Below are 10,762 nucleotides of genomic sequence, written 5' to 3'. Positions count from 1 at the left end.
CCCCGAAGTGCACAACATCGTCATTGATCATAACCAGCATAATGTTCAAATGATACGGTGGGCGGGCAGGGGTGGGGGGGGGGGGGGGGGGGATTCTTTCTTTTTCTTTTTGTTTTTACTTACACATGAAGACATTACAACATAAGACAAAGATTGCAACATCATTTCAGCTCCTGGAAAAAAGGGTTTTTTTATGGGTGGGGCGGAGGGGGATTGGTCCAACTAAGTGAACCACCGCCCCTTACTTCGATACAGTACCTTGGCACTAGGATGGTGCAAAAGCATTATTTTTAAATCCGACATGGCTTTGGCCTGACTACAAAATCCGCGAGCACGCAAATTTGTGAATACGGTGAGGTTAACTGTCCATTCACCTGTGGTCAGGTGTTGTTTCCTGCTTCCCCACTTGACATCAGGATGAACCACAAAGAGCCGGTGCGGGCCCTCTGGGAGGGCGGTGGCGGGCTGCAGCTCCCGGAACAGCTCGTCGGCCTCCTCCTCCTCCTCCATCGAGTCCTCGTCCTCGTCGATGTCATCTTCCTGCTGTGTGAAACCTGACAAGCACACATAGTTTTTTTTTAACTGTACTGTAAGTTGATTTCTAAGGTGGCTGAGCTTTATTTTTCAGATGACTTTTTTTGTTTTACTCGATTTAACTATGGGGCGAGTAGTTTTGCCACCTGACACTACGTGCATTTATTTTTAAACTTTAGAGTATGCACTTGTTATAATTGCACAAACGAGTTGAATCAGCATTTCTACTTTTATAGCGTGTGTTGTTGTTGTTAATTGTACAAGTACTCCTACTTCAGTACACAGTGTGAGTACTTGAGTCACCTCTGTCTTCGGTGAAGCCGTCCGAGCGCCTCCAGGTGCAGCGAGAGAGCCCAAACGCTCTGCTGTTGCACCGCGGCGTGGGGGGGTCTCCGTGCCGTGGAAGGCGGCTCGTCCAAGTGGGGGTCAAAGTTGCCACTGGCCGGCTGATGCGTGTGCAGGCGCCGTGCAGGAGAGACGACCACGCGTGGATCCTCCTGACGATTGCCATGTTATTCAAGAACTCGTCATGTCATGGAATGCAACATCGTAATACACAGTTTCCTCATAGCCTACTGAATAATATAATCTTAGCATACTAGTACATAGCACAAAACTCTACTTCTTATCGACGTTACTCTAGTAATGTACTGCGTTTAAAATTCGACTACATCTTTTCCTTTGCGTTGCCATTACAAACGGTACAAATATTTTGCCCTAAAGTTAGTCTTGCAGGAAATAGTTCCCATCCACTAAGTGCGACGATAACCTCATCGTCACTGAGTACCAAGTGAATACTATAGTTCGGTAAATATTATTTTAGTTTTAAAATTCCTTCAGATCTAACAAATATCAAGTAAAACGTAAATCGTTGGTATTTTATTCCCCTTTCCACAGTGGCATTGCCTGCAAAATAAAAATGAGAGGAAAAAATTTGTTTGCATTGGCCGCTTCGCTGTTTCCATGTTGCTTTGACGTCACTTCCTCCATTGATTCTTTTATTTTTGTCATATTCTGCCCTATTCACGAAACTAATGTTTACTTAAACTGAAAAAAATAATACGCATTTATTATTCTATGAAACAACTCATACGAGACGCATTTCTCGTTTCCCGTGTTCGTTTTCTGATGACGTCACTTCGTTGATGCCGTAAAAAAAAAAAAAACAATAATCGTATTAAATGCCAGTAGTCATTAGAAACCAGCTGAGAGTAATTCGTATGAACCCATTCTCGACTAAAAATTGAGGTAAATATGTAATAAAATATAGAGTGTTGATTTTAGTTGTTTACCGAGTTGTTAGAACTACTGGCGTGGTATTTTACGCCATGTGACCACGAGTACAGTGCCATAAAGACGAAAGTCCTGAGATAACATTTTTGTTTGGATTTTTCGCTTCGCGGTTGAAATATTGTTTTCTGATGCGCACTGTTGTTTGTCTTTTTTCGTGTTTCAGGAATTACAAATCATTAATAAAATAAAGAAACCACCATATACCAACTTAATAATAATTATAGTGCAGTTACTCCTAAAAAAGTTGTGTTTTGATTTACCTGCAGTTGTCACGGTGCTTTCTGTTTCTGCGATTAAAAACAAACAAACATATGAATTACACAACTACAACGACTCAATATACACACCCAAAATAATTAGTAGACTTTATTGTTTCGAATTTTAAATAAAAACGAATTAATAAAATATATTTGTTTCTCAACCTTCGTTTCGAATCTTCTCTCTACAGGACAATGGCGTCATTGCGCTTTAAAACTCGGTTCACTTTCATTCAATTATATTCTTATGGGCAATCGTCCACTCTGAGTAGCTAGATGTGTATTTATTTTCCGTATTTTTAATATGTAATGAATACATGTAATAGTTAACACATTTCTTGAGATCAAATTACGCATTTTGAGCCTTAATTGGTCCAATACGAGTCAAGTGATTCATGTGATTGTAATCCCCTTTACCGGCCGCCTCTCAATGGTTTTTGTGGGCGTGTGCTTGGTTAGAGAAGCTAAACAGGTTGGACCGAAGAACACCTCAATGGCTCTTTCTCCTAAAGGCGGTACAGATTAAGCAATTTTAAACGCAAATTCTTCATGTGTCATTTTCTTTCGCTTGTTTCCACTTTTTAAAGCGTCGTGCCGCGACCGTAAAGAGGAGCGACAGAAGCTTTTCAGGTGCGACAAGACGCAACATGACGCTGACATTCCTTCGGTGTGAACGACTGAAGCGGGGTTAGATGACAATAAGCGTCAAAAGAGGTTTTATAAAAGGCAGAAAGTCAATTAATTTGGGCTGGGGGCCTAAGAGGCGATGCGCCGGGCACTGTGGAACATTGGACTGCTGCTCAGCTTCTTCACCTGCTGCAACACTTGGGGTAAGAAAGAATTAAAATGTCCAGTTATATTGACGTCACTGATGACCACAAAGCACGCACTAGGTGCGCTAGAGTTAGAGTTAAACAAACAGGAAAAGGCTAAAAGACCACAATTAGGGGAATAGCATGTGACTAAATGTTTGGGGTGGGGGTCATCTCAATTTTGACATAAACCTGTGAGGGTTTATTTAAAAAAACAAAACAAAAAGAAAAACAGTTTTTCACCCTTGACAGTAAATTTACCCTATAATATGGTTCATGATGACTGTGAAAATACCAAAATGCAAAATTGGTTTTATACAAAAGGTGGAGCCCAGAGTTCAAAGCAAACATGGTGATGCAGCATTTACTTTTTATTCTGCGTGCAAAATTCAGTAAACTGCCTACAGTCGGTCCCAAATGTGAATGCTTTTAAAAGTTCAAAATGATCCTATTTTCCCCATAGATAGGATTAAGATCTTTCAAAGCATTTCGAAAATCATGTTCTCCAAGCTTACGTTTTTTCCGCGTTCTTTCAGTAATTTTCGTAAGTTACTTTTTATTTCTTTACCTTGCTTTTAAATATCTTTAACTCATTTGATTACAAGTGTTATCAAATGTCTTTTTAATTATGTGAAGCACATTCAGTTACTTTGTGTATGACATGCGCTATATAAAAAAAAGGCTGTCTTTATTTTTGTTACCAAATTAAACAAGACAATCAGTCTAATTATAACACCACAAATACTCACCTTGACATTTAGACTTCCATTTGTACTCATAATTAGTTGTACTCAAACATCCAGCAACTACAGTTATGTATGCTAAATAGTCACCTAGCACAATAGAATTAAAAGGAACGATGAGAAATAATCCACAGTCAAATTTGACCAATGTTGAGTGTAAATTGAATGTGTGACGTGTCAGTCTCTGCTGAAATTTTAAAATCGGTCTGCTAACTGCTGCAAGTCCCAAACCCACATTTGTAAAGAATTTACTGTGATTTTGGCTTGCCTAGTAGAAATGTTACTCTGGCCTCAACAAATAGGAACGTTTTACTACAATGGTCCAATTTTGATCGACTATTGCTGAAATGTTTATCGTTGTTTTGCAAACATATTTGCAGAGCACACACAGACATGTGATCAGTATTTCCACCTCTGCCATGTTGGCAGTTGAACTTGGGATGTTTTTCTATTCAAACATTTAAAAAGGCAGCCTCACAAAATATGTTGGCCGCCAACGTGGCCACAATGTTAACATTCGAATACCTGTAGTTGTTTTGCTAACATTTAGCAAATACCGTGAGTGGTGAAAGTGTTGAGGCACATTAACAAGGATTTTACGTTGTGCCCTGTGTTAATCAACCATTTAAAAAGAGATGAGCTCCAATGCTAACCGTTTTTATGCTAACATATACTGTAGTAACTAGTAAGATACCTAACAACCGAGCGCAGAAGGCCATTGTACCCTGTGGTCGGTACTTTTTTGAAAGAAAGTCGCTCAAATGCTAACAGTTGCTATGCTAACCTATACGCAGTGGAGGGGACAAAATAGACTGAACACCAAGCGTAATTCCAAAAGAGTGTGTTGAAAATTTAGACATCGTCAACATGATCTTTGAGCAATTGACTTATTAATTGACTTTTGTGGTGCCTTCAGAAACCATACGAAACGTTTATAATGTTCTACCCAGACCAGGAGTGCTTGCTAGGCATCGTGGGCCGGCCCCTGCGGCTCTCCTGCTTTTACCCGGACGCCCTCAACTTGGCCAATGTCTCTGTGGCGTGGAGGAGGAACCACGACGAGGTCGTGCGAGATGAAGATGACAACGCTCTTCGCACGGGCAACTTCACCCTGAGGCTGCCTTCCGTGGACCCACAGGAGGACAATGCGTCCTATAGTGTCATGGTCACCTCTCAGGGAAACCGCAGCCTTGAGGCCTGCACGCTGTGCGTCAGGGTCGCTGGTAAGTTGAACGTGCAGATACAATTTTAACCAGTTGTTTTATTTATGTCTGAAACGTCATTTTTTTGTTCCTGTTTTTATTTACAGTAACGCAAAAATGAGAAAAACTGTGGAAAAGAGCAGTCGTTCAAACCGTGGCCAGCATCAAACCTATATAAACATTTTTTCCGATTGTTATTTTGTGTGTGTGTGTGTGTGTGTGTGTCAGCGCCGTTCAGCACCCCCGAGCTCCGGTGGGAGGCGGCAGTGGAGGATACCCACAGCGTCTTCCAGTGCAACTCGGGCGGCGGCTTCCCCGAGCCAGTCGTTGACTGGCTGATTGACGGCGGGGCCCAAGAAACCGCCCCGGGCTCAGTACAGACCCAGGTGGAGCTGCGACCGGACTCTCGCCTCTACTACGTCACCAGCTACCTGAATGTCAACGTGACGGACACCAACGTGTCCTGTGTCATTCACAACTTAGCCATCAACCAGACTCTCACCTCCACCACACGTATGTGGAATGTCACTGTAGGGGGTAAGGGGACTTGTGACGTCATTGGCGAAGGGGAGGGAACTTGTGATGCCACGAGAGGAGTAGGGGGAGGAGGAGAGGAGGTGGGGGGTTTTATTGGCAGCTCGGACTGGGCAATTAATTTCAATTTTGGCTTCTCTCTATTTTAGAAACATTTATAATTGGGATGAATGGGTTGGGGCTATGATGGTAGTTTTGAGTAGTTGAGTTGTAATAGTTGAATCCTGTTTTGAAATCGATGAATAATCGTTTTCATTCATCGTGATTTAATTATCAACACAATAATCGTGATTTTTTTTTTTTTTCCCATATTCGCCTAGCCAGACAGGCAGGTGACAATACTCCCACTCTGACAGATTTTCCCAATAAACTTTGCCACATTCAAATGGCGGCCATGTTTTCCGTAGAGTACATTTGACATCACGGGATGAGGGCTTGCGACGGCAGCAGCGTTTGCCACAAGGGCTTTTTCCTTTTGTTTTGTCTCTGCTTAGACGCAGTGTGGCACGGCCCCGTGGTGACCCGGGCCACCGACTCCCTGTGGGTGTTCAGCACGGTCCTGTGCGCGGTGGTGGGCGCCATGGTGGCCGTGGGCTTGGCCTACCAGATCCACCTCGACCGGCTGAGCAAGAGGAGGAAGATACAACACCTGAGTAGAAGGAACAGAGGTGCTCTCAAACACGCTTTCAGAAATAAGCAGATCGTTAAAAGATCGCTTCGGTCCGAGTGTGTAAATAATGGCGTTGTCTGTCTGCAGGTTACTACAGGAGACGTCAACAAGCGGAGGAAACAGAGGTGGTCACGTTGCAGTTGTCGGAGTCTAACGTCTAACCGGGGTTCAATTTGCCCACTCACTATTATGACCTCTGCCAAGGAAGTTTGTTGCGCTTGCACCCCATGAGCAAAATTGAACAGGAAGTTGGCTATTTTCCCACTTGGTAGCACCTCCCTGAAAAGTGGGGTGAAAAAAAAATTGACTTTGATACTAGTTTTGCCGATACACACCAAATTCGATGGACATGTCCATCAGGACAAGACGCACAAAAACTACTCAAGGACCCATGGACGAGTTTGAGAAGAAAGTGGACCCTTTTGGGTGAATTCCAGGGCATGTATGTGGGAATTTTCCCAAATGAACCGCAATCGCCGCTAAATTGACGAAGCTTTGTTGCCAAAGTCGTGAATATGGCGTCAAATTGAAAAAAAGGAGATGCAAGGGTTCTTTCATTGCTGCTTGAAGCTTTAATGGTCGCCTCGGAATTCTTGTCATTTTGGCTTTTTTTAGTTGTTAAGATTTATCGTTTTTTTCTTCAATAAATTCATTTTTCACAATGTGTTCACAGTTACCCTTTTATTAATTTCCAGACAGACGTCCATGTCAACATCCGACTGACAACATCTTCCTTGCTTATGAGAAGCTAACTCCGATAACGCATAAGATTTTTTTTTTTTTTTAATTTAAATCCATATGTAGATTTTACTTTATTCCTCCTGGAGATAAAGTAAATATGCTGCTCATTGATTCACTGAAATAGCATTAATGGCTTCCAGCCTGCTCCAGAAAAAGTCAAGCGACAGCTTGTGCCTTGAAAAATTCCCAAGTTGTGACACTTCAAAGTCAAGGTAGCTCAGTTTTTACCGAACACTGCGTGATCATATTGCTCAATTCACACGTTCCGAAGGATCATGATGAATAACATCAATCACAAGTGAGACGCGGTTGCCATTTCATCATCGTGGTCTCTGTCGGCCCATCATCTGGCCTCTCCCTGCGCGCAGGTCACGGCGTAGACGTCATGGCGGCGCTGGGCCGTGATGGGGATCTGCCGCCTCACATCGGCCAGGTACTCCAGGTCTGAAATCAGGGCGTGGCCTTCACCGCTTTGTCGTGGCACAAACTATCGGTGGGAGGCCGAGCATTTGGTATCACCGCTGACGCTCACCGATATCGGCGTAGATCACAGCCTCCTCTGCTCCGGCTTTGGAGATAACCTCCCCCCTTGAAGGAAAAAAAAGACAACGCCTTGGTGAAGCAGCACGTGACTCATTTTGTGTACCCTCTTTTCCATTGAAATAATTGTATGCTTGTGATCATGAGGTGCCTCAACGTCGAGAAAAAAAAAACATTGCGTGCTGCGTTCCGTCCATCTAGAATAAACTAGAGTGTAACGTCTCACCAGGGGTTCACCACAGTGCTGTGACCCCAGGCCACGTAAGAGGCGCTCTCGTCCCTGGCGGGTGAAGCTGTGGCCACGTACACCTGATTGTCCAGAGCCCTGCAGTGCGGGAAACCACAAGTGAATCACATTTTTGTTGCGTCACCATCGCTCATTACAGAACAAATTGAGCTCATAAATCGCGGTGCCACTGTACACTAAAAACCTGACCTGCCCCTCTGCAGGAGCTCCCAGTGGGCAGGACCGGTGGTCATGTTGAAGGCTCCTGGGTAGAGCAGCAGCTGACACCCTGACCAGCAAAAAAAAAAAAAAAAAAAAAAAAACTTTCAGACTTTTCACAAAATAAGAGAGCCAAGCATCAACATCCTTTTTCTGAACCTTAACATGATTCTGCTTGCGAAAAGTTTCGAGAATTTCATAAACGAGCTTTTTCGTCAATGATAGCAAATCGTCCAGGCCATGAGGTAGCGAAGCAGTCCCAAAACAAGACTTGGACCATAGGTCAGAGTTGCGTAAATGTTGTGATTAGTGCTGTGCTGTGTCCTTTTTGCTCAACACAAATTTCATCTTAAAAGTTCATGACATTTGCATTCACACTAAAGCTGAACCCTTCCTCGGCTCTTCCTGGAAACAACGACAATGTTGACTCTGGCGACACACTCACCCTTCCTGCTGTAGAGCTGCGCCAGCTCGGCGAACCTCAGGTCATAACAAATTCCCACGCCCACTTTGCAGAAGGCTACGAGTACATATCAATTACGTTGGAATATTGGGGAAAAAAAAAGAAAAATAAACAAGAGCAGGAACAAATACCAAGTTAGAATAAATCAACATCACTCACGTGTTTCAAACATGGACAAAGTGTTGCCTGGGCTCAGTGTCTCCGACTCCTGGAAGCGAATTTTGCCTGGAATGTCGATGTCAAACAGGTGGATCTTGAAGGGGAGAAACAACAGTGTGTGTGTGTGTGTGTGTGTGTGTGTGTGTGTGTGTGTGTGTGTGTGTCAAATATGTCACTCGTGTACCTTCCTGTGTTTGACAAGGAGTTGTCCGTCAGGTCCAAACACGAGACAGCTGTTGTACAATTTGCCTCCATCCTCCTCGGGGATGGATCCTGTACAAGAGGAAATGGTTCACAATCTTAGAATTACACAATGGCACTTTGACTACCAAGTGGTAAATTGGGGTAGATTATCGTTAGCTGGCAGGTTCTCACCTCCTACCAGGTAGACCTTGTTGTCTTTGGCCGCCTGGGACAGAAGATGCGTGGACTCTCCTGGGATCCTTTCAGCATAGGTGGGAAAGAAGCTGCTCCCGTAGGGCGAATTGAAGCATTCCTGCAAGTTTTTATTTTACCTTTCTTTGAATGTGTTCTAAAAGCTATTCAATTATATCTCATGAAAATGAAACAATGTCAAATTTTACTACTTTACTGCCAACAGTCCACAATAGAGAAACTTAATTTTCATAGCGTTTCTGACTTGGTTGAACAGGAGTTTTTGTCCAATCAGATTTTGGCCTCTCTGTGTTGCCATGTTATTCGAAACTGCCCAGGGCTTCTGAATCAGTCCCATTAATGTAGATTTTTTTTAATGACAAAAAAAGGGCATACGTTTTTTCACACGACAGTGACGTGTATTGCGTTTTTCGTGTATTTTGTCAGCATCATTAAACTTATCAGTGGTTACTATTGCGCATGCGCGACATAACCTACTTGGACAAATCGTGTACCTGTGATTTGAAAAGGCCATATTTGTACTCGTAGCTTATGTCGCGCATGCGCAATAGTAACCACTGAGGAACGACGTGTTTAATGAATTATTAATGATACTGACAATGTTGCGGTGTCCCACACGGTTCATTCCAAGTCCTCACCGGCAGTAGCACCACTTTGCTGTCTTGTCCCGCCGCCTCGTCGATAAGTCTCCTGGCGCGGCTCAGGTTGTCCGCCTTGACGCTGCCCACTTGCAGCTGGATGACGGCAAGCCGGAACTCTGCGAGCAGCGACAACAAAACGCCGTTTATATTTGTTTATGTGTTTCGGGAGTGAACTTTGTCACTGTCCGGATGAGACAGAAGAATGTAATAACACGGGTTTAAATGTTAAAACATGCAGCGACCTGACATTCAGTAACATATTTAGATACAAAGTAAGACTGTCGGGCATAACAACAGAACAGACACACTTACTTGACATCGCCTTCGCTATCCTAGACATGAATGCGACGGTACTTTTTGTCGCAATTTTTGTGTATTTATGCCAACCAACTAAAGGCTGGCTTTCAAAACTGCTCTTCAAAATAAACGTGATTAACTTAATTCGATGTCTTTAAATAATACTGTTGAAAATTCAAATAGTGTAAAACCCTCCTTATTAAGTATATCATGATTTTGTCAATATAATTCAACACATTTTCCCAAACTACGTTTATACGTAGTTACTCTAACTTTACTTTGAAATTCAAAGGAAGTGACATCCAGAGGGGCGGAAGTGTGGCTACCAATCGCGTTTCTGTGCGAGAACGTCGAGTTTCTCATTGGCTTTCAGTTAAACGATCAGCCTTTTGCCCATAAAAACACAGAGTGATTACGCAGCAGTGATTTCACTTTTATTAAAATGGGAAATGTTTAGAAAATAATAGCAGTACAGTAAGGTGCAAATTACCCTTTTGTTTGCATTGCGAAAGTGGTGTCATCCTTTGTGAGTGATGTTAACCAGCGGTACATAGACTCACCCCTGTCGTATCATTCCTGTTTAAATACTGCCAATCACAATGCACTGGGCTTATCACGGGAGAAAGATTGGAGTGAACAAAGGCAATTGTTAAGTCTTGTATTCAAGATTGTGTTGACCATATTGTACACTATGTACAATCAACAATGTTTCATTGTAAGCGCAAATACAAATGCAAAATACAACAACAAAAAACATCCCAAATACTGGTGTGATGAATGATGATCATTAAACCCAGTCTCATAAACAAAGGCCGTTGCTCAGTTGCTACATCACACATGATGAATTTAAAGCCTTGCTGCATACTCTTAACTCTGGAGATGTTTCACATAACAGCAGTATATTATATGTACATATTTATAATGAACCTCACAGGGTTTCTACTTAAGGCTGCCTGCTGGGGGGGGGGGGGGGGAAAAACAAAAAAAAAAAAACAAAACAAAAGAATCAGATGGGCCGCCGTACCGGACGTCTTC

At 42.9% G+C, this 10,762-nt stretch overlaps 3 protein-coding genes across 5 annotated transcripts; 1 reads left to right on the top strand and 2 right to left on the bottom strand.

The window, feature by feature from the left end:
- Window positions 1-204: 204 nt before the first annotated feature.
- LOC109532104 (putative GTP-binding protein 6) lies at window positions 205-1,304 on the bottom strand. Its single transcript, XM_019896755.1, has 2 exons — window positions 838-1,304; window positions 205-554 (listed from the first exon to the last, which is right to left on the bottom strand). The coding sequence occupies exons 1-2, from the start codon at window positions 1,043-1,045 to the stop codon at window positions 223-225; spliced, it is 540 nt and encodes a 179-aa protein (XP_019752314.1). The 5' UTR covers window positions 1,046-1,304; the 3' UTR covers window positions 205-222.
- A 1,166-nt stretch (window positions 1,305-2,470) lies between these two features.
- LOC109532100 (T-lymphocyte activation antigen CD80-like) lies at window positions 2,471-6,581 on the top strand. 3 transcript variants are annotated; one of them, XM_019896750.1, is made up of 5 exons: window positions 2,471-2,599; window positions 4,590-4,862; window positions 5,070-5,378; window positions 5,870-6,043; window positions 6,133-6,581. In XM_019896750.1, the coding sequence occupies exons 1-5, from the start codon at window positions 2,515-2,517 to the stop codon at window positions 6,204-6,206; spliced, it is 915 nt and encodes a 304-aa protein (XP_019752309.1). In that variant the 5' UTR covers window positions 2,471-2,514; the 3' UTR covers window positions 6,207-6,581. The 3 variants fall into 3 exon arrangements, with proteins under 3 accessions (XP_019752309.1, XP_019752310.1, XP_019752311.1); XM_019896751.1 differs by having other exon boundaries at window positions 2,485-2,914; XM_019896752.1 differs by having other exon boundaries at window positions 2,487-2,599; window positions 5,070-5,354.
- Window positions 6,582-6,711: 130 nt separating this feature from the next.
- Window positions 6,712-9,850, bottom strand: nit2 (nitrilase family, member 2). The gene is made up of 10 exons (XM_019896754.1): window positions 9,743-9,850; window positions 9,428-9,546; window positions 8,769-8,889; window positions 8,578-8,666; window positions 8,394-8,487; window positions 8,217-8,291; window positions 7,763-7,841; window positions 7,553-7,651; window positions 7,319-7,374; window positions 6,712-7,230 (listed from the first exon to the last, which is right to left on the bottom strand). The coding sequence occupies exons 1-10, from the start codon at window positions 9,768-9,770 to the stop codon at window positions 7,130-7,132; spliced, it is 861 nt and encodes a 286-aa protein (XP_019752313.1). The 5' UTR covers window positions 9,771-9,850; the 3' UTR covers window positions 6,712-7,129.
- Between the last annotated feature and the right edge of the window lie 912 nt (window positions 9,851-10,762).

Source organism: Hippocampus comes, unplaced genomic scaffold (assembly GCF_001891065.2).
Source record: "Hippocampus comes isolate QL1 unplaced genomic scaffold, H_comes_QL1_v1.1 scaffold22, whole genome shotgun sequence".
Taxonomy (NCBI): Eukaryota; Metazoa; Chordata; class Actinopteri; order Syngnathiformes; family Syngnathidae; genus Hippocampus; species Hippocampus comes.
The sequence above is the reverse complement of the archived record's forward strand: the minus strand, read 5'-3'. Positions and strand labels throughout refer to the sequence as shown.

Coding starts and splice junctions, on each gene's coding strand:
- LOC109532104 (XM_019896755.1), bottom strand. CDS start 1,045: ATGGCAATCGTCAGGAGGATCCACGCGTGGTCGTCTCTCCTGCACGGC. Junction 555..837: donor CGGCTTCACCGAAGACAGAG/GTGACTCAAGTA, acceptor TGTGCTTGTCAG/GTTTCACACAGCAGGAAGAT.
- LOC109532100 (XM_019896750.1), top strand. CDS start 2,515: ATGGTTTTTGTGGGCGTGTGCTTGGTTAGAGAAGCTAAACAGGTTGGA. Junction 4,863..5,069: donor GCTGTGCGTCAGGGTCGCTG/GTAAGTTGAACG, acceptor TGTGTGTGTCAG/CGCCGTTCAGCACCCCCGAG. Junction 5,379..5,869: donor GTGGAATGTCACTGTAGGGG/GTAAGGGGACTT, acceptor GTCTCTGCTTAG/ACGCAGTGTGGCACGGCCCC.
- nit2 (XM_019896754.1), bottom strand. CDS start 9,770: ATGTCTAGGATAGCGAAGGCGATGTCAA. Junction 8,890..9,427: donor GCAAAGTGGTGCTACTGCCG/GTGAGGACTTGG, acceptor AAAAACTTGCAG/GAATGCTTCAATTCGCCCTA. Junction 7,842..8,216: donor GCAGCTCTACAGCAGGAAGG/GTGAGTGTGTCG, acceptor TTTGCTGGTCAG/GGTGTCAGCTGCTGCTCTAC.